The sequence below is a fragment of the Lepidochelys olivacea genome, assembly GCF_965140295.1.
Source record: "Lepidochelys olivacea isolate rLepOli2 genome assembly, chromosome: 7".
Classification (NCBI taxonomy): domain Eukaryota; kingdom Metazoa; phylum Chordata; order Testudines; family Cheloniidae; genus Lepidochelys; species Lepidochelys olivacea.
The window spans coordinates 103,087,449-103,109,619 of record NC_140417.1 but is presented as its reverse complement, the minus strand read 5'-3'; the positions used below and the strand labels follow the sequence as shown (position 1 = coordinate 103,109,619).

The 22,171-nt window shown below is 39.7% G+C and overlaps 2 protein-coding genes across 5 annotated transcripts in view; one reads left to right on the top strand and one right to left on the bottom strand.

The window, feature by feature from the left end:
* Positions 1-22,171, top strand: part of DOCK1 (dedicator of cytokinesis 1) — a 552,328-nt gene that overhangs the window by 191,100 nt on the left and 339,057 nt on the right. The window lies entirely within an intron of this gene.
* The window catches only part of INSYN2A (inhibitory synaptic factor 2A), an 81,451-nt gene that overhangs the window by 22,532 nt on the left and 36,748 nt on the right, over positions 1-22,171 (bottom strand). For 2 of the 3 annotated variants that reach the window (XM_084632951.1, XM_084632950.1), the window contains exon 3: positions 3,129-3,200. The exons of the other annotated variant lie outside the window; for it this stretch is intronic. In XM_084632951.1, the coding sequence (XP_084489077.1) occupies positions 3,129-3,200 (72 nt within the window). The remainder of the gene's footprint in view (positions 1-3,128; positions 3,201-22,171) is intronic. 3 annotated transcript variants of the gene reach the window in all.

Here is a 22,171-nt window from a genome sequence, read left to right as displayed (position 1 = left end):
CAGCTCCCACTGAAGTTAGCAGAATGATATCCATTTATTTTAATGGGAGCTGGACAGGCCCTTACATATAGAGACTAATTATAGGGTAATTAACCTGTCATTTTGTTCTTCAAATCCTTGCTCCATAAACATCTTAATGCCCCATATTTTTTGTATCAGAGATGCTTATCTACAACCTTTCTGCCTGAAGGGTTGTAGGCTTAATTGTTAATTCTAGTAGATGTACACTGACTAGACTATTGTGTGCAATACTATTACTGTTATACTGCACTACTGCATTATGTATGTGATTATGGTTCTTAGTTGCATGTGAAATGGAAGTACTGAGTGGTTGGAACTGTCTATTGGAAATAAACATAGTATCTGTTTTCTTAATTTTTCTTCTTTTTAAAACAGATGAAACAAAATCAGAGCTCTTTATCGTTTAAGGCTAGATTTTAATTTTGCAGTCTGCTTTGAGCAAGGGGTGGTGCACAGCTGCCCAGTCTCCAGAGCTGATCTGAGAGCAAATTGTGGCTGTGTTAGTTATACTTTTTCTTCTTCTCTCCCCCCTTGCTTAGAGGAAGAATACCTAATTTGCTCTGCCCCACTTCATACAGCAGCACCCTCACCACCCTCCTGTCTCCACGTTCGTGATCATAGGTAGCTGCTGAGCAGAGAAGATGGAACTGGGGACTTCTGCTCTTTGTCCACTCTTCATTCACTTGTTTGCAGGGAGGGAAAATTGGGTAAATAGCCCCAGTTCCTCCCCCTCGTTGTGGGTCACAGTCTGAACAGGACTACGTAGAGAAATGAGGTGTGCAAGTCATTATTTCCCTGCATGACTGAGTAAGAGGTGTAAAAAGCTAGCTCATAATTAATAGGCTTGTTGCACATTTTCTTGTGAACACAGTTCCCTGAATCCCTGAAATAACTTTCATAAGCATCTCCTGGACAGGAGACAGAAAAGGAGTTCTTGATAGGATGATAATTTAATTCTGAGACACACTGTTTTTAATGTTACTTGCAATACATGAAGACATCCAATGGTTTTATGTAGCCTTCACTACAATGGGATGACAATAACTGTGTGATCAGTATAAAACACCTTATAAAAGTCATGACATAGCCCTGTCACACTCATTGATTGTTGGAGCACTTCATTACAGAGTAGACTGGATTTAAGCTGTTCAGCAAAGCGATACGATAGTCTGCAGAAATTAAGCTATGTATGCAGTAAATCCAAACTGTCTTCCACAATTTTATATTTAGCGTCATAAGACTTGTTTTTGAGGTAGTATGAAATGCATGGTTACAACTTGTGCACGCTGATTTCTCTCTAGTGATTAAAACATCCAGTGTTACAATAAATTTGGAAACTTTCTTGCTGTTGCAGAACTCTCATCTCATGTTAAAGGTTCTGGTAAAGAAATCTGTTAATTTCATAGCCAAATTTGTTGCTGTCCATCAGTTGCTCTGATGGTACAAAATACTGCTTACTTTATTCTAATTGGTTGTGATCTTGAAAACAACCCAATGCTTAACTTGAAGCATGTGAGCGGCAATGTTATTAAACATGCACATGTGTATGCAGAAGGCAGTGGTTCATCCTAATGAAGTTAGTGGTGCTATTCAAGTTAGGCAAGCAAGGTATGTCCTGTATACTTTAATTTGGACTTCTCTGTATTTGATCTACAGTACAGAATGCGTGGTGATGAAGTGTCATTTTTCCACGTCTAGTGCATGCCTGTCTGATTATGATCTGTGCTATAAGGTCTGGCCAATACTACTTCCTCAATCCTAATGCAGGATTGCTATGAAAAGCTATTCTGAAATATTTTGCTGCAAATCACATAGTACAGAAAATGCTATATACCCTCAGCAATATTAAAATGAAACCCACTAGTATTAATGCTTGGTACAGTTTGGCATCAGAGGGGGGTACATTGTTAATCCAGTTTTACTTGTAAATCATAAACCTGAGAAATAAATGATGAATCTTATGATGGTTAAGAATGATCTTAACACTTACACAAAAGGTTCATAAATGGTGTGTTAAATATAGAATTATTCATTTTAGAAGTCAATCTGAAGTGGCAACAACTAGAGGTGCAGGATTTTTTTTCTGAGAAACTTTACATAAAACATGCATTGCAGTGCAAATGTAATGGATTTTGTGCAGAAACCTGTAGACTTTCATATATCCTTCTCTGCAGAAAGTTTGCTTGTGAGCGCTCTCCATGGAACAATAACTATTACTTTTTGGTGATGGCAATCCTGATAAATAATATGATGTTTGCATTAATTCATTAAGGGCTTCAGTTTGGGAAAAAAAGTATTTCAAGTGATTGCTACGAGGTAAAGTTTTTGTTTGCTTTGTTTAATTTTAGGTGATGCTTAGGTTGAGATCTGGGAGCAGTGGAAACTCCTTTCTTTTTGCACTGGTTTGACTTTAAGATCTGAAGTAATTTTGTATGTAGAAGATAGGCTTACAGCCTGTGTAAATGGAGTGGGTTAGGGATGCAGAGCTGCTCTGCAGCCTCTCCCTACTTCAGAGGGGTAATGGTCACTAGTATAGGTACATGCATATCCAATGGCCAGATCCCATTCTCTCTGCTGCCACAACTCGTTCTATGGCAGTTCCAGAGAAGCCTCCCATGAAGATCAGCTGTGTGGCACATAGGTGCCAGAAACCCCTCTGCTCCCTCCTCAAGTGCAGTGCAATTGCACCTGTTCCACCACATTCAGGGTCTTCTCTAGGACCTTTGGGTATTTTTTCTGAATAAGAGTAGTGCTGTAAGATTGTATAAGTTTTCTTTACAATGGTGAAAGATGCAAAATTACGCTAAAACCCTCCAGGTCATAGCGTGTTGCTTAAAACAGCCAGTTAAACTTGCAAAGCAGAGGTGAAAAGAATCTGCTTCATTCATGGATTATATGCATGTCCTATATTTTAGTTTTAATATTAAAAATATTTTATTCATTGAATTTTATAGTGAAATAAAGATTAATTTTCTGGTCTTTTATTTCTCCTTTCTTCTTGTTGAAATAGCAATTTATAATAGTGAATAACATTTGATCTTGCATTGGTGGATAAAATCATTACTTTCACTCAATAAAAAGTGGGAATATTAGAATTTTTAACCTACCTATAGATAATACATGCACTGTTCCTGCATGTGTCACAATTAGCTGTGTCTTGACCAGTCCGATATGAAAGCCTACAAAGATAAGAACATGACATCATTACAAGTGGTTGTTTTATCCTTTTTTTGTCCTCTATCATTGCTGTTCATTGTAACCAAAGCTTTAGTTTTGTTTTTTCCATTTTAATGTTGCTTATAAAACTCTAATTGTCTATAGGAAATAACACTGTCTAAAATTAGTGTTCTTCAACTTTGTTTGCAACATGAAGATGAGGGAATTTTGGAAGTTATGAAGAAGTTTTATTTAATCATTAAGGGAGGGAATGTAATGATTCAGTTCAGGTATACTTCTATGAACATTTCTATAGAAAACGCTGAGCAAACCAAATTATGTAAAAGCCAGCTTTTACCTTACTTTTTTTGTGCACCAAAATGCTGAGTTATCATTTTAATTGCCTCATTACTGTGCAATTACAAGACATAGCAATGGTGTTTTAACTACTTTTCTGTAAAGCCGCCTTAGAAATTCCAGTAAACCACAGAGGTTTCACTAGCAAGCATTGCACATGTATAATCTTTTATAATAATTGTGTAAGCTATCAATTTGTACTATTTAGATGGTAGCATTTTGGGGGATGGGGAGGATTCTGCCTGTAAGGGGAGAAGGGCGCTGAAGGTTTTTTACAGTGATGATCTCAAAAATCAGCAAAAGGTAGCTTTCATAGTATTTCTCTTACCTACCTCCCCTGTGTGTAACTTCCATCTAATATTGTTGTGAAATGCATCAGAGACTTCTCTGAATGTCCCTTTCACACCAGGAAGCAAACATATTATGGGAGGATCTGTTAAATTTATGGAAAAAGTAGAATATCTGTCTGTTAGTGTTTGTTTGTTTGTTATAATTGCCTTCTGCTTTATGGGAAATTTTCTTACATGCTTAATGGATTTTTAAATGGAAAAAAAGTTTTTATTCAGTGCCTATTTATGTTTCTTGTGCGACATAAAAACTCTACATTTTATGTATATATACAGAAAGTGAAATAAAATAGTTCAAACTGTCAGTGGATAAATATTAGTGGATATGGAATTCATACTACAGTAAAAGCTGTGTTATCCAGCACTTTACCAGCTGGAAAGATCTATAAACCGGCATTTCTGATCTTCATTGAAAGTCTGGTTTATAGTCTGTTTGGCAGGGCCGGCAGGTTACCTACCTGGCTCCGCGTGGCTCCCCAGAAGTGGTGACATGTCCCTGCTGCTCCTAGGTGGAGGAACAGCCACGAGGGAGTGTGAGAGCGGGTGTGGGACGTGGACTCTAGGAGGGAGTGTGGGAGGGGCCTCAGGGCAGGGTGTTGGGGCGCAGCAGGGAGTGTGGGGTGCCGGATCCAGTCAGTGCTCACCTCGGGCCATTCCCCGTAAGCAGCGACATGTCCCTGCTGCTGCTAGGCAAAGGCTAGGCTAGGCGGCTCTGCACGCTGCCCCCAACCCACCCTACCCCGAGCACTGGTTCCACAGCTCCCATTGGCCAGGAACTGCATGGCCAATGGGAGTTGCGGGGGTGGTGCCTACGGGCGGACAGACTACACAGAGCCGCCTAGCCACGCCTCCGCCTCGGAGCAGCAGGGACATGTCGCCGCTTGCAGGGAGCCACCTGAGGTTCAGCACCCCACACCCTCCTCCAATGCCCCAGTCCCCTGCCCTGTGCCCCCTCCTGGACCCAAACTACCTCCCTCTTAGTTAACCAGAATTTTTGATTCATCAGCACTCCCCATTCCCCCAACATACCCGATAACAAAGCTTTTACTGTATAACACTTTTACAAAGAAAAACCATTAATTGATACAGTCAACCTAACTTGAGAAAATTACAATGTAACACACAGGCTGTTTACCCGCAAAATTCCTTTCTGGTTATACTAAATGGGAAAATATTTAGTCAGTGAATGGAAGTGTTTATTTCTTATAGGTAATCATTTGAAGTACTTAGAATTTATTTAAAAGAATGCCGTCATTTTGGTGGTTGCATTATGTGCCCCCCATCCTTCCAAAAATATTTTTAAAGACCAGTATTAATGGAACTCCATTAAATTATTTTAATGTTAATCTTTATTCTTTTATAACCTCTGTGTACCTTCCAGTGTTCTATTTACGCCCATTGTGGATAGAGACCTCCTTTCCTCTACTTCCCTGACAGACAAATTAAAAACAACACTCCCCCTCAAAACACTCCCCCATAACTACAGAAATCACTTTTGGTTTTCTTAAATTAGAGCTTTAATGTCAAATAGATTATTAAAGAGAAAATCTGAAGGACATTAAATACTCACCTGTAGCCATATCACTCAAACTACTCTACAGGTCTAATTCTAACATGAAGAATAAATGTTACTTAAGGAATTCACAACTTGAATTCATGGTGCTCCGCAAGAGACATACACACAGCATGTAGTCTCAAAACGGATATTTGCTTTTTCCTCTCTAAGCCTGTTCAACTGTTCCATTCCTTTGAAAATCATCCTCAAAATAGCTTATCCAATCTGTCACTCTTCCCCTTGTCAAGGTTCCTTCCCCACTCTGAACTCTAGGGTACAGATGTGGGGACCTGCATGAAAGACCCCCTAAGCTTATTCTTACCAGCTTAGGTTTAAAGCTGCTACCACCAAAGTGTTACACAAAGAACAGGGGAAGTGCCCACTTGGAAACGTCTCCCCACCCCCAAAATATCCCCCCAAGCACTACACCCCCTCTCCATAGGTGAACCCAGACCCAAACCCTTGGATCTTAACAACAATGAAAAAAGCAATCAGGTTCTTAAAAGAAGAATTTTAATAAAAGAAAAAGTAAAAGAATCACTTCTGTAAAATCAGAATGGTAAATACCTTACAGGGTAATCAGATTCAAAACATAGAGAATCCCTCTAGGCAAAACCTTAAGTTACAAAAAGACACAAAAACAGGAATATACATTCCATTCAGCACAACTTATTTTATCAGCCATTTAAACAAAACAGAATCTAACGCATATTTAACTAGATTGCTTACTAACTCTTTACAGGAGTTCTGACCTGCATTCCTGCTCTGGTCCCGGCAAAAGCATCACCCAGACAGAGAGGACCCTTTGTTTCTCCCCCTCCAGCTTTGAAAGTATCTTGTCTCCTCATTGGTCATCTTGGTCAGGTGCCAGCGAGGTTATCCCAGCTTCTTAACCCTTTACAGGTGAAAGGGTTTTTCCTCTGGCCAGGAGGGATTTAAAGGTGTTTACCCTTCCCTTTATATTTATGACACCCTTTCTTCTCTGTAGCCTCTGAGCTTGTCCACTGGATTGACTGAAGTACTTAAAAGATACTTTTCCCAGTCCAAAAGAAATTAACCATGTTTTTATTTAATTTTTGCTAATCAATCAGTGTGATCTAGAAAGCGGAGACTAGACCTGAGAGTCCGGAGACGTCCGTTCTCTGCCATTATTACTTAAAGTAGAACTATTTAGAATCTAATCTTTTGGGTGCAGGGATGGTCTTTCTGTTTTGTGTTCGTACAGTGCCTAGCACAATGGGGTCCTGGTCCATGAACAAGGCTCCTAGGCACTATGCTAATACAAATAATAATCATATAGCAAGTTGGAACCTCTTTGTGGCTCAGTTTCTTTATTAGTAAACTGGGACAATTGGTCTTAACGCATCCTCCTTTCTGAAGGACTTTTGAAATCTGCGAATGAAAAGAACTATCTTAAGTGTTAACTAAATTGCATCAGTAATGCTTCCAAGAACCTATTCAAGTTAACTTTTAATCCACGAGTTTCAAAATTTAGTAACAAAATCACTCATTTCATAAAATTCTCTTTTATGCATGTGGTAGTTATATGTACTATGCCAGCATTACTTTCTAGGGAACCACTGTGTTTTATTAATTGCTTGTGTTGTCTGTCAGTCTGATGGCCTCGTATCTTTCTCTGATGACATGTAAATTTTCCTTTCAAAGAGAATTTTAGAAACCACTGACTTTCAAATTGTCCCATAACACTTAAAAGTCAGCATGAAACACGATTTTTCCAGCATTATTGAAGAATTCAGATTTAATCCTCCACTCTAGAGATTACATATTTAACATTCTTCTTATAGATTTGACATTTAAAAATATGTACTGATGAATCAATAAAGACCATAAAGGATACAGCACATAAGTGCCAGCTGTTGTAATCTAGTTCAGAAGGCATGAGGCATTGCTGTCTGAATATGGATTTAAATGCGAGATGGAGCTTTTACAATAAAATGCTAACATTTTAACTGGACATGTGCATTAATCTGATGGTTATTCCACATTCTGAATACACAAGCTACCATCTTAATATATGACCTGAGTGTAAACATCAAGTGCTCCCATCTGTGTGCAACTTGAGAAAAGAAATCTAAAGTAGGACAACCAAAGCATCTGTCTATCTTGAGTTTGTTATATGCACTCAGTGTTGGATTATAGATTAACTAAAAAAATCAAAGAATAATTTTCATAGACATAGCATGTACTGTTTCTGGCCTAGTGATTAAGGATTTGCTATGGGGCAAAGGGCAGGGAAGACGGGGAAGAGTAGCGTGTAATAGAAATCTGTTTCAAGCTGCCAAATACCTGGCCAAAACTTAGTACCATGTTTTGAACACATTTTTACTTAATATGGCTGAAGGACAATTAAATCAGTTGTGTGGCTTTTTAAGTTGTACTGTATTTCTGCTATATAACTGCTATATATTTAGATCAGTTGCTTTCCAAAATTCAGCTGTTTCTAACACCATATTTGGCAGGCAATATTCTCTCTACCCTATATCCATGCCTCCCAAGCCCCACAGTAAGCTATAGGTAGAGTCACTAGAAATCCATGCTAAAATAAAGCTTTGTATTGAGCTAGCTTTATTTTCTCAACATTGTAGCATGTGCAGTTTTCTTAAGATTTCAGAAGTATGGAGAGAACGCTCATGAGACTTTTAGCGTGGATTTCTAGTGACTATCTAAATATAGCTTGCTGTGCGGGTTGGGAATCAGAAAAAATGTGATTGAGAGTTAGGAATTATTTAAGAACACTTTATTAAACGACCAAAAAGCCACAACTGAGGAAGAAGGCTAAATTGATTAAAAAGCCAACCTGGTTTGGAGGGGAAGTGAAGGCAGCTATAAAAAAAACCCCTAACAAATGGAAAAAAAGGGACATTGAAAATAAATATAAATCAGAAGCTAAAGATTGTAGAAAATTGATTGGGGAAACAAAAAGACACAGGGAGAAATCTGTGGCCAGCAGAGTTAAGGACAATAAGAAGGAGTTTTTAAAAGTGATTTAGGAACAAAAAGAATCCTAACACTGGTACTGGTCCATTACTAGATGGAAAAGGTAGAATTATCAAAAGGCAGAAGTGTTCAATAAATGTTTTTTGTGTTTGGGGAAAACACAGATATAGTCATATAATATAACACTCTTTCCACTGCACTATCATTAAGGTTAAGATTTTGTTATGGTTCTTTTTAGTGAAAGTCATGGACAGGTCACGAGCAATAAACAAAAATTCATGAAAGCCTGTGACCTGTCCCTTACTTTTACTAAAAATAACTGTGACAAAATGGGGGTGGGGGAGGAGGGAAGAGGGTCCAGCACCCACCGCTTCTGGAGCTCCGGGTCCCCACCTGCTGCCCAATGTAGCTGGGATCTGTAGGGGGCCCCCTCTTGCTGTCAGCTCCAGCCCCAATACCTCAGTGCAGAAGCAGAAAATGTCTCAGAGGTCTCTGGAAGTTATGGCTTCTGTGACTTCCATGACACAATCTTAACCTTAACTATATCTCAGGAGGATGTTAAACAGCAGGTCTGGATACCTTGCACCCAAGCTTTTAAAAAAGCTATGTGAAGAGCTTGTTGGACCATTAATGTTGATTTTTTTCAATAAGTCTTGGAACAGCAAGGAAGTTCCAGAAGACAGGAAGAAAGCTAAAGATGAGCCAATAGTTATAAAGGGTAAATGGGATGACCCGGGTAATAGTAGGTTGGTCCATCTGATATTGATCCCAGGAAGTATATTGGAGTTGCTGATATGGGACTTGATGAATAAAGAATTAAAGGAGGGTAATATAATACTAATCAACATGGGTTTATGGAAAATAGATCCTGTCAAAGTAACGTCTCATCTTTTTTTATAAGATTATAAATTTAGTTTATAAAGGCAACAATGCTGAAGTAATAAACTTCTGTAAGGTTTTTGGCTTGGAACCACATGGCATTTTCATTTTAAAAAAATAGAATGATATAAAAATTAGCATGGCACACACTCAGTGGATTAAAAGCTGACTGATAGGTCTCAAAATGTAGCTGTAAACAGGGAATCATCATCAAATGTGTGTGTGCCTAGTGGGGTCTTGCAGGGATCAGTTCTTGGCACTACACTATTTAACATTTTTATTAATGACCTGGAAAGAAACATATAATCATAAAGTTTGCTGATGACATAAAACTTGGGGAAGCAATAAATAGTGAAGAGTATAGGTAACAGATACAAAGCAATGTGGATTGCTGGGTAAGCTGGGCTCAAGCAAACAACATACATTTTAATATGAGTAAATGTATACATCTAGGAACAAAGAACGTACGTACAGGATGGAGGACTCTATCCTGGAAAGCAGAGACTCTGAAAAAGATTTGGGGGTTGTGAATAATCAGCTGTACATGAGTTCCCAGTGTGACACTATGGCCAAAAGGGATATTGGAAGTTTTGGGTGTGTAAATGGGACTTCTGAGTTGGAGTAGAGAGGTTATGTTACCCCTGTATTTGATGCTGGTGCCACTGCTTCTGGAATACTGTGTCCAGTTCTGGTATCCTCAATTCAAGAAAGAGGTTGATCAATTACAGAGGGTTCAGAGAAGAGCCAAGAGAAAGACTAAAGGATTAGAAAACATGCCTTATAGTGATAGACTCAAGGACCTCATTGTATTTAGCTTAACAAAGAGAAAGTTAAGGGGTGACTTGATTACAATCTATGGGTATATCTACACAACAAAGAAAAACCTGCGGCTGGCCTATGCCAGCTGACTCGGGCTTGTGGAGCCTGGGCTGTGGAGCTGTTTCATTGCTGTGTAGATCTCTGGGCTTGGGCTGGGACCTGAACTCTCGGACTGTCTCCAGCCCGAGCCAGAGCCCAGAAGTCTACACAGCAGTGGAACAGTCTGAGCCCTGTGAGCCTGACTCGGCTGGCACAGGTGAGCTGCAGGTTTTACTTTGCTGTGTAGACATACCAGTTAAGTGCTTACATGGGGAACACTTATTTATATTAGGCTCTTCAGTCTCACAGAGAAAGGTATAGCATGATTCAATGGCTGGAAGTTGAATCTAGACCAAATCAAATGGGATATAAGGTGTAAAATTTTAACAGAGAGAATAATTAACCATTGGAATAACTTCCCGAGGTTGTGATGGACTCTCCATCACAGACTGTTTTAAAATCAAGATTGGATGTTCTATAAAAGATGCTCTAGGAATAATTTGCGGGAAAGTTCTATTGCCAGAATTATACAGGAGATCAGACTAGATAATCATAGTGGTCCGTTCTGGCCTTGGAATCTATTAATGTAATTACACTCTGTGCACTCAAATCTATAAGGAAAATAGTACATACACAGTTGATTATTTTCTTTGTAACTAACTTTATTTACCAACCAATTTTTTTCTCACATAGCAAAGCAATGTTCTTTAATGAGGATCATATTTTTGAGACGTTTGAATTGTTAAATTAAAAATAGTTTGTTTATTCTTCATTAGCTACGGAAAATACAAACTTAGAATGGAATTGCCATTTGATTCGTAACTACAGCAGGATGCTAAAATTCATATGCTTTTTCATATATTGGAGTGACCTAGGTATTTCTCAGGTAGTTTGTTAGCTGGCTAAGACAGGATTCTGGAATGGTTGAAACAATGTAAGTTCAATTATTTCTTCTAAGTTAGATATCCTTGACAGAAAGAGTTTATCTTGTTCACCTTGAAGCACTGGGATCACACTTTCTCATTTCCATATAATCATCTACTTAACAGAAAATTGCATGGAATTCATCTTGTTGCTATTCTCCTTCAGGCTAGAAAAGATGATGTTGTGCTTAACTGACAATTTCCTTGTAAAATCATATGCAATGAGGTCCTTTTAAAATATAAATCTGTTAAGAAATAGAGCTGTTAAAGATGACCTTTTCTTCCTTCCCAAACATACATGGAAATAGAAGTTTATGAACATGTTCTGTGTGCAGTGGGCATGTATACAAACGACTGTACTTTCAGTGTGTGTGTGGGGGGTGGGGAATGTTAAATTCAGCTGCTTTTCTAAAAATTTTAATGGGGGGAAACGTTGCTTGAGATACCAAGACCCAAATTCACAAGAGACCTGGTTATAAACCTAGTAGCATCCATCCTTCAGTAATTATTAGAGCTGGTTGGAAATTTTCTATTGCAATGATTTTCCAACAGAAAATGCAGTTCTGCAAAATTGAAGTTTTTAAAGGAAAAAGTTTGATTTTTTTTCTTGTCAAATAGAAATTAAATATTGGATTTAGGATCTGTTCGACCTGAATCAGAATATTTCATTTTGTCCAAAAGACATGAAAGAAAGGGTCTTAAACTACAACTCCCAGGAGGCAATGTACTCCAGTGGGAAAATGTGGTTTAATGCTAAAATGATTCTAAGCATTTCAAATAATTTCAACAACCCAAAATTTGATTGAGAATGTTGACATGGGTGATGGGGGGAGTTTGAGCAAACTCTGTAAATGAAATATTTCAACATTTCCAAATTAAAATTTTTTGGCATTTTCATTCAACAATTTTTTTTTTTTGAAACGTCAACTTTCTGTCTGATTTTGAGATGAAAAGAAATGTTTTCCATGGGACAGAAATTCTGAATTTCACTCAGTTCTACTAATTATTCTCAAGTGTTGGTTTCTGCTTGATGTCACTTGGCTTTTAGGAGTCCCATTGTCTCATCTTACATAAGAACATGGACAAGGCATCATATTTTTGCTGTAGTGGGGCATGGAATTCTCTTGCCTTTGGTGCAACAAGTTGCCTTGCTCAACTACTTCAATGAACATAGTTCACATACTCAGTGGAGTCCAGTCTCTTTCCCTTCCGAGAGCTAAAGTTTAGCTGAAGCCCCTCACCTTAGGCTTAGCTGCTCCTTAGTTTCTTTTTCAGAGTTGCTCAGCCCACATCATAGATCTTTTTTCCTCCTATCTCCGTTATATTCCTTGGTAAGGAAATCAGCTACCTCTTCTAGTTAGCATGACCCACCTAGCTGTTTCCAAGTGGAATCAACATCTGATTATAGAGTGGGGTGATTGAGGTGAACATTGCTAGCTTGTCACACTCCACTCATTCCCTTCCATTTTAAGACATTTCCAAAGATGGCTTTGATTTAATCAGTGTTGGGGCTTTATTTATATTTTTTCTTTTCTGTTTCTTTGTCAGAGCCTCTCTCTTTTCAAAATTGTCTGCAGATGGTTTTTAAGTGTACACTGTTCAAATTCTTCTGTACAGCACACTGACTGAGCACTTTGACAAATAAACCTGCCAGCTAATTCGAGGTTTGGATGGGTTGCTGTTTATCACGGATTACGATTTATTAGAACTGGGAAACCTTTTTATGAATGAAATGGAGCTTTTGTACAAAATTTATCCTATTTTGATGGAAAAATGGAGAAAAATCTGGTTTTGACAATAAAAAAATCTTCATTTTTTCTTTTCCCCATTCCACCGCCCCCCCCCCCCCGGTTTTCCTTTTTAACCTTTTAAAGGAAGAGGGCAAGTAGGAGGGGGGCAAATTCTTTTCATTTAGTCAAAAGTGAAAAATTGTTTGGGAAAAATTTTGAACAAAACATTTTCATTTTAATAAATTTCCTTTTGTAGGAATAAAGAATATAGATATTGTAAAATAACTTCGATAAACTTTGGGCTCAAACCATGAAAGTGGTGGTACGCTCTACTTTTCTCATTTCAGTATCTATCAAAGCACACTTAATCACTTCATTCTGATGTGCTTTGATAGAATGCCTATAGACATTACAGTGAAACTAAAATTGAATTGTTTTCAATTATAGAAATGTGGATCGAGAAGCGTTTTGACTGGTGAACATCAGCTTCCTGACTTTGCCTCTGTGACTCTCTCTCCCTCCGTCCCACTTTGTACTTCTTTCATAAACTTATTTGGTACCCTGCAGGCCTTTTGATGTGCACCTTGATAACCTATGCAACATATTGTTTGTGCTGTAATGTAGTGGAATCAGAGCATCTAAATCCCATAATGTCTCATACAGGGATATTTGGAATGTACAACACTCTGCTGTATCTTAGCATGTGCACAGTTCTGTGGAAAGACAGGCAAGTAAGTTGTGCAGCATTGTCTATCAAAGAGGTTCCTGGATGCATATGCATTTGAAATGGAAGGGAAGGAAGAACTTGCTCAGAAGACAGACTGGATGGAGAGGCTAGAAGGAATGGTTGGGGGCGGGATATAAGGAGGGAACAGGCAGAGAGAAACATTTGCCATCACCTCCTCCCCTGCCTGTATTTCATTCTGATTCCTTCAGTTGCAAAAAATCTCTTCTGTATTTACTTTCCTTCCTCCCAGTGACATTATTAAGAAAGATGTGCTGGTTTTTAGTTGGAAATAAAAATTGTTCACCATGTATACACTGAAGTAAAACTCTCTTTAAATTTTCTTCTGGGTAATTGGACAGAATCCCTGCTACTTGATGGCTTTCCTTAAGAAGCCATCAGAAAAGTAGTGATTTGAGTGTTAGTAAATATGATATATTACACACTGTGAGGTAAATATGAAAACATACAGTACTGAGACAGAGACATGTTCTGCAAGAATGAACATGAAAGTTCTGATCAGCGAGTATTCTAGAAGACCGCCGTGTGTATATTATCATTGTCGGCTATCACTTGATATGAGGATGATGTCTGCGGGGGGGAGTGTCGGTGGTAAGATGTCAGATGGCTGTGGAATCCAATCTGTGTTCTACAGACTTTTCCACATATATGATGCATGATTGCTTGGAGAGAGTAGAACTGCTGGCCGGGATGCTGTGCAATTTCTTTCTTCCTGTGCCGTTTTTCTCAGCCTCTTGAGCAAGGCAATCCTCTTCGAAATGGGATGAGGCTTGATGTACGATGCAACACCATTTCAGTCTGTTGCCAGCCAGCTCTTCCAAATTCGTGGGGTCAATGCCTCCCTTCATAAGATAGACTTTCAGGTGTCCTTGTAGCGTTTCCTCTGTCCCCCGTGGGTCTTCTTACCATGACTAAGCTGAGAAAAGAGGACTTGCTTTGGAAGATGAGAATCAGCCATCCGCACACAATGGCCAGCCCAGCACAGCTGATGTTTCATAATCTTCACCTCAGCAGCGTGGATATTAGCTGCAGAGAGAATGCTGGCATTAGTGTGACAATCTTCCCTTCTCATACGGAGACTCTTCCTAAGGCAGCGCTGGTGCTACCATTCCAGAGCCTGAAGATGGTTTCAGTATGTCACTCATGTCTCGCAACGTAAAGAAGAGTGGGGATGACTACTCCATTGTAGACCAGGATCTTCGTTTCCATCTGAAGATCTCTGTCCATAAAGACACGATGAAGCAACTTTCCAAAGGATGTGCTGGCACAAAGGATCCTATGTTCGATCTCCACATCAAGATTGGCTGTCTGGGGAGGTGGCTACCAAGGTAAGGGAAATTTTCAGTGCTTTCCAGGAGTTCATTACCACTGACAATTAGATGGGAGAACGGGGACAACTTGTTCTGGGACTGGCTGGTGGAGCACCTTAGTCGTCCCAATATTGAGGGAAAGTCCTGGGCTATGATAGGCGCCTAAGAAAAGATCTAGGGTGGATTGTAAGTCAGCCTCGCTGTACACGAGGATAGCAAAGTCGTTAGCATCATGAAGGTCAGTAATAACAGCCTGGTGACCTTAGTTTCAGAATGAAGACGCCGCAGGTTGAAGAGCTGGCTATCCATGTGATAACACAATCCCAATTCCAGAAGAAAGGCGGTCATGAATAAGAATCAAGATCACAGCAAAATATATGGAAGAAATGGTCGGGGCACTAACACAGCCCTGCTTAACACCAGTACGGATGGTGAACAAGTCCATCTCCAACCCATTACAGAGGACGGTGGTGGTCATCCCATCATGAAACAGCCTGAGAACATGAATGCACTTCAATGGACAACCAAACCTAGACAGCACCTTCTATAAGGCTGCATGATTAATGGAATCAAAGGCCTTAGGTCAATAAATGCCATAAACAATACCTGGTGTTGTTCTCTACACTGCTCTTGGATCTGTTGTGCAACGAAAATCATGTCAGAGAGGAAAACGGTGCCTCAGTAATTCCTGCACATTGACTTGTCCTCTTGCCATTATTGTGACCATTTTTAGGAATTATTTAGGTCGGATTAAATTTCTTCATTAACCCAAATTCTAACAAGAAGTTGAAGTTTTTTCACAAGTGTTGTTACACCAGCTTTGAAGGTTTCCAAAGGAAAGCCATCTAGGCCTGGTGCCTTGTTGTTTCTAGTCTGAGTGATGGCATGCCAAACGTCCTCAGAAAATGGGGGGCTAGCAAGAGATTCTATTACAGAATGCTGAGGAATGGACTCGATGGTGGCAGCTTCTCATATCAGGTTGATTGGCAAAGCTCTGGATCTCCACAGCCTTTGTTTGTCCCCACTGGTTCTTGATGTCATGCAGCCTTCTTTGAACAACAACTTTAAGTCTCATTTTTGCTGGTTAGAGAGTTCATTTTGCCAAGTGAAAAATGTGCTTCTCTTCTTATGAATAAGTGCTAGGATTTCCTTGTTGTTCTCATCAAATCAATCCTGATGGCGGTGAATGGAGTATCCAGTCAACTCTCATATGCCTTGTGAATAATGGTCTTGAACTCTTCCCAATGTATTTGGACATCATTGATGATGTCAGGTAGGTCAAATAGACTCTCGATGAGGTGTTGTGAGGGGTCTCAGGACTAGCATGATTTTGATATTAAATCTCTTCCTCATTTCTTTAGGTTGTTTACAGTGTTTTGGTGCAAGCCACATGTTCATGACTGATCTGACCAAATGATGGTCTGTCCAGCAGTCATCTGTACTTCTCATGACTCGTGTAATATGGACATCAGTACGATCATGGGCGCTGACGATGACGTAATCAGGAAGATGCCAGTGTCTGGAACCTGGATGTTTTCAAGTGGTTTTATATTTGTCCCTTTGTCTAAAGATGGTATTTGTGATAAGCAAATCATGCTCCACACATTTGCTGATGAGGAGAATGCCGTTAGACTTGACTTTCCCTACCCTTCTTTCCCAATGGTCCCTCTCCAGAGTGTTGTCCAGCTCTTGCACTGAAGTCATCCATGAAGATGAGCTGGTCTTCCTTGGCTGTGTCAGTGAAGATTGAATCAAGAGCACTGTAAAACTGCTCCTTGTTGTCTTCATCATCGTCAAGTGTGGGAGCATATGCACTGATGACCATGGCATACTGGTTGTTACTAAGCTTAAGACAAAAAGTCATGAGACATTTGTGAATACCCATAGTGAGTTTTAAAAGCTGGCTAGAAATATTGTTCTTTATGGCAAAACCATCCCCATGCATATGCCTGTCTTTAGATGACTTTCCTTTCCAAAAGAAGGTATAGCCTGGACTGGGAATTGAGAGAGACCGAGCTGGCAACAGAATTCAAAAAGTGGGAGTGTGCTAATAAAGTCTGCTGATGATACAAAGCTGGGGGGTACTGCCAATTTAGAGAAGGACTGGGAAATCATACAGGAAGATTTGGATGACCTTGTAAACTGGAGTAATAGTAATAGGATGTAATTTAATAGTGAGAAGTGTAAGGTTATGCATTTAGGGATTAATAACAAGAATTTTAGTTATAAGCTGGAGACACATCAATTAGAAGTAACGGAAGAGGAGAAGGACCTTGGAGTATTGGTTGATCATAGGATGACTATGAGCCGCCAATGTGATATGGCCGTGAGAAAAGCTAATGCGGTCTTGGGATGCATCAGGCGAGGTATTTCCAGTAGAGATAAGGAGAGTTTTAGTATCGTTATACAAGAATATTGAGACCTCACCTGGAATATTGTGTGCAGTTCTGGTCTCCCATGTTTAAGAAGGATGAATTCAAACTGGAACAGGTACAGAGAAGGGCTGCTAGGATGATCCGAGGAATGGAAAACCTGTCTTATGAAAGGAGACTCAAGGAGCTTGGCTTGTTTAGCCTAACTAAAAGAAGGTTGAGGGGAAATATGATTGCTCTCTATAAATATATCAGAGGGATAGATACCAGAAAGGGAGAGGAATTATTTAAGCTCAGTACCAATGTAGACACAAGAACAAATGGATATAAACTGGTCATTGGGAAGTTTAGATTTGAAATTAGACTGAGGTTTCTAACGATCAGAGGAGTGAAGTTTTGGAATAGCCTTCCAAGGGAAGCAGTGGGGGCAAAAGACCTATCTGGCTTTAAGCTTAAACTCGATAAGTTTATGGAGGAGATGGTATGACGGGATAACATGATTTTGGTAATTAATTGATCTTTAAATATTCATGGTAAATAGGCCCAATGGCCTGTGATGGGATGTTAGATGAGGTGGGATCTGAGTTACTACAAAAAATTCTTTCCTGGGTATCTGGCTGGTGAATCTTGCCCATATGCTCAGGGTTTAGCTGATCGCCATATTTGGGGTCGGGAAGGAATTTTCTTCCAGGGCAGATTGGAAGAGGCCCTGGAGGTTTTTCGCCTTCCTCTGTAGCATGGGGCACGGGTCACTTGCTGGAGGATTCTCTGCTCCTTGAAGTCTTTAAACCACGATTTGAGGACTTCAGTAGCTTAGACATAGGTGAGAGGTTTTTCGCAGGAGTGGGTGGGTGAGATTCTGTGGCCTGCGTTGTGCAGGAGGTCGGACTAGATGATCGTAATGGTCCCTTCTGACCTTAGTATCTGTGAATCGGTCTAACTTCCTGTTTGGCCTTGGGCAAGTCACTTGACTTCTCCGCCTCTTTCCGCTCCCATCCTTTGTCTAGTTTGTATGTTCTTTGGGAGCAGGAACTATCTCAATATGCTTGTACAGCACCTAGCACAATGGGGTCTTGATCTTAGAGTGGGCATCTAAACACTAATATAATACAAATAATAACAATAATAATAAATAAATGGATTGACATGGACAGACATCTTTGTGACTTTTAGACTAGTGACAAAAAAGAGGCTGTAATTTTTTTTTTTTTAAGGAGCCTAAGGAAGTTAAGCTTCAAAATCCCACTGAAATTCATTTGGAGCTGAACTACCAACTGCCTTAGGCTTTTTTTGAAAAGCTTCGTCTTAATGCATAATGGAATCTTCCTTGCATTTGAGTTGTCATTTGCTGATTAATTTGATTGGGAGACTATGGAGCTAAGAAACTGAAGCGCAGATGCTCTCTAATGTCTTCAATAGCTGTTTGGATGATATGTGCTGGAGTCTAATTCTGTGCATCCTTGTATATGTGTAAAAAGAGTTCAAATAGCCTTCCCGTTTTTTTAATATTCTTTTAGTGAAGAGATCACAAACTAGAGGATCCTTCATATTTATCCTTACTTGGTGGCATGATTTCCATAGACATGACTATACTGCACATTAATGCAGTGAGTGTTCTCTTCAGATAGTACTGATGTAATACATCAAGAGTGATGAACTAAACACAGCCACCTGCAAGGGGGCTAAATAGAGAATTTTTTTCTAAAGATTTAAATTTAAAATAAACTAGTTAAATTTGTTTCTGAGGAGGGCAATGGGATTTTGAAATCCTTTTGATGCGACTGTTTTGGCTGCTCACCACTATTGAGGAAGTTTGTAGCACTTAAACTTACTGTACAAATGTATAGTAAAAATTTAGGCCCTGATCCTGCAAAGACTTTAAATATGTGCTTGCAATTCCACACTGTGACTAGTTTCACTCACAGTCGACTACTCACGATGTGTATAATTAAGCATATGAATAAGTCTTTGCAGGCTTGGGGCCTTAAAATGGAAATCCTGGTTGCAACTCGGTAACTTACCAAGTTCATGCATTTTCTTGCTACTGGAAAAGCATTAAACAGTTAACCTTGTAGTTTAGTTCAGCATATGATTTAAGTTATTTCCTCTACTCTCCTTACTGGAGAAAAATTAAATATGTAAATTTGTCAGATTACTGGTTTAGCAAATCCTCCTAGTGTAGACACAGCTCCTACTGGCTAAAAATTTGCTTTTTGGGGGTGTAGTTTATACTAGTTTCCCAAATGAAATAAGCTACCAGCAAAAAAGTGTTTTTGTAAGTGTATAATTGCGTCTGTGCTAGGGCTTTTGCTGGTATAAAAGTGTCAAAAATCATACTCTAACATGATTGTACTGACAAAAGATTCTTGGGAGGACCTAGCCTTAATGGTGCTGTACTTGCATTATATTCGTAAGTACAAGCACAGGCTTTTCATTTCCAGACGCTACTGTTGCTTTGCTAGTACAGTAATAACTGAGAACATATTGTTAACAATTTTTTCATGCTCTATAATTTTATTCTAAAAATTCTCTTGAGACTTTGGTCTTCACCTAAATGTAGATTTGAAATTGTTTTCCTGCTTTACAACATTTGTTTCTACCTCGCTTTTTTTTTTCCTGGATGAAATTTTGTAGGTGATTTGTCTGCAGTAATGCTAGGTCTATCTGATACTCTGCGGGAAATTCTGTGCCACTGTACAATTTGTGCAGAATTGGTGCTGCAGAGCTGCTGGCCACCACTAGTGGCTGCTGGAACCAGCAGAGCCTGGCTCTCCAACTCGCACATACAGGACACTGGGGTGGAGGGGAGAACTGGAGGGTTCTGGGCAGCTGCTGTTCCCAGCATGTCCTGAAGGAAGGAGGCAGCATGCAGGAAACTCCGTACAAGCCTGGCACCCAGCATTAGGCTGTTTCTCTCTCTGGATCCCTGAGCTCTGGGGGTTAGAGTGAGCAGGTGTCTGGGCTGGGGGGTGGCCCACGGCTGGGCTCTGGAAGATAGAGGTGCAGGTATCTGAGCTGGGGGTAAGGAGTGTGGGTTTGTGGGCCATGGGTGCCCCATGGCTGGGCTCTAGGGGAAGGGATGTATCTCTCCCCTTCCCCAAGATGTGCCCAGCTGACACGTGACCCACCCAGACTGAGGAGCCCAACAAAAGCATAACAGAGAAACAGAAACTGGGGTCATAGTGGTTTCTTAACTCTCTACTCCTGGGGGAATCTTTTTTGTTGTCTGTATTGTTACAGACACACTTGCTGACAGGTATTTTGAAATAAAAGTACCCAAATGAAACTAGTATGCTTATATCGTGTTATTTTGACAAATAAAATATGCAGAATTTTAAAATAGTGTGCAGAATTTTTATTTTTTGGCACAAATTTCCCCCAGGAGTAATCTGACCATGTGGTTAACCTCTAGCATGACCCTTAAATACCTAAAAGAAAAGGAGTACTTGTGGCACCTTAGAGACTAACAAATTTATTTGAGCATAAGCTCTCATGACCTACAGCTCTCTTCATCGGATACATTCCTTAAATACCTGTGTCCAACAGAACACTATCATATGTAAGTCAAGGTAAAATTTGGAGCAGTAAGTCTAGGCTGTGGCCTAGGGTTGGCTCCAAGTAAGGCTAAAGTGTATTGAGTGTCAGCTGTGTTCATGCCAACAGGAATGTTTTACAACAATCAATGGAAGCTAATTATTTAATACTATCCCGTAATGCCTTGTAGAGACCGCAGAATGGCCTTAGATAACTAGTGTCAATAGGTCAACCCAACCAGAACCCGCTTCCCAATATATGTTGCCAGTCACAGTCACATGCCTTCTAGTGCTTTCATGGTGACCAATATCTTCATCATACTGATTCCTGAAGTATTTGATGAACCTAGATCTATAATGGATGCTAAGAACATATCACAGAGGGCTTCCATCTGGCCAGAGGCCACCATCAGAACTTTGGGCTAATGCATCAACATTTCACAAATTTGGCTGGCACAATTCATACCAACATATGTACAATGTAATGCATGCCCAGAAATAATTTCAACCAACATAATTCAACTGTAGAGCTATTGTGGATATTGTATACAACAGCAAATACACTGAATGCATGTGAAAGGTCTGTGTGCAGATGCCATGACTTCCATTAGTTTGTATGAAGCTGATCATTCTAGTTAAGCATCTTGATGTAATCTAATGTAGAGAAAGCCATAGTATCTCTGACCTTGTCTGGCTTGAAGATGACCTAACATTATCCCTTTCCTTTTATGATAGTGACTGACATCCTTAAAGGACAATGTGTGTTGGGGGATGGTTTTTCCCTGATTCTGGTCACCAAGTGGCAGAGAGCCCACACTTGGATTAACTGAACCCTGAGTAAGGCATCTCCCTTTTTCAGGGGAAAAGTGATGGCTGGAAGGTGCAGTGACGGTGGGAGGCAGTCCACAGCCTGACCAAGTTTGTTGCTGCATTGTTGGCAGAGGATCAGGGGCTGCCCGTTAACTGGCACTATGGCCGTTTTCATTTGCAGGCACTAAAAGGGGAAGGGGAAAGTCCTGGAATAGTCACCATAGCAAATTCTGTACACAACTGGTTTAATCACTATTAGCAGCAACATGATAGTAAAAAGTAACACGTTAAAAGGAATAATGTTTTTTTAACAGAATGTATTTGATGTTTTAAATGAAAAATGCAAAAATATCACACACTTCCAAAACAATTTGGGAATGATGAGAATGCAGATTTTGCACTCCTACTTACTGGGGCCTTCATATCAAACTTGAAACTACATTGATTTTAACCTTGAAATTACTTACTTGGCTAATGATGAAGTGTGGGTCCAAAAATATTGAATTATGTGATGGCTCAATGATGAGCTTTTTCAAACTGTTCCCAAGTCAGTAGTCTGTGATGCTGTTTAAACTTCATTTTGACAATTGGATGACTAATGGATGACAACTGGATGA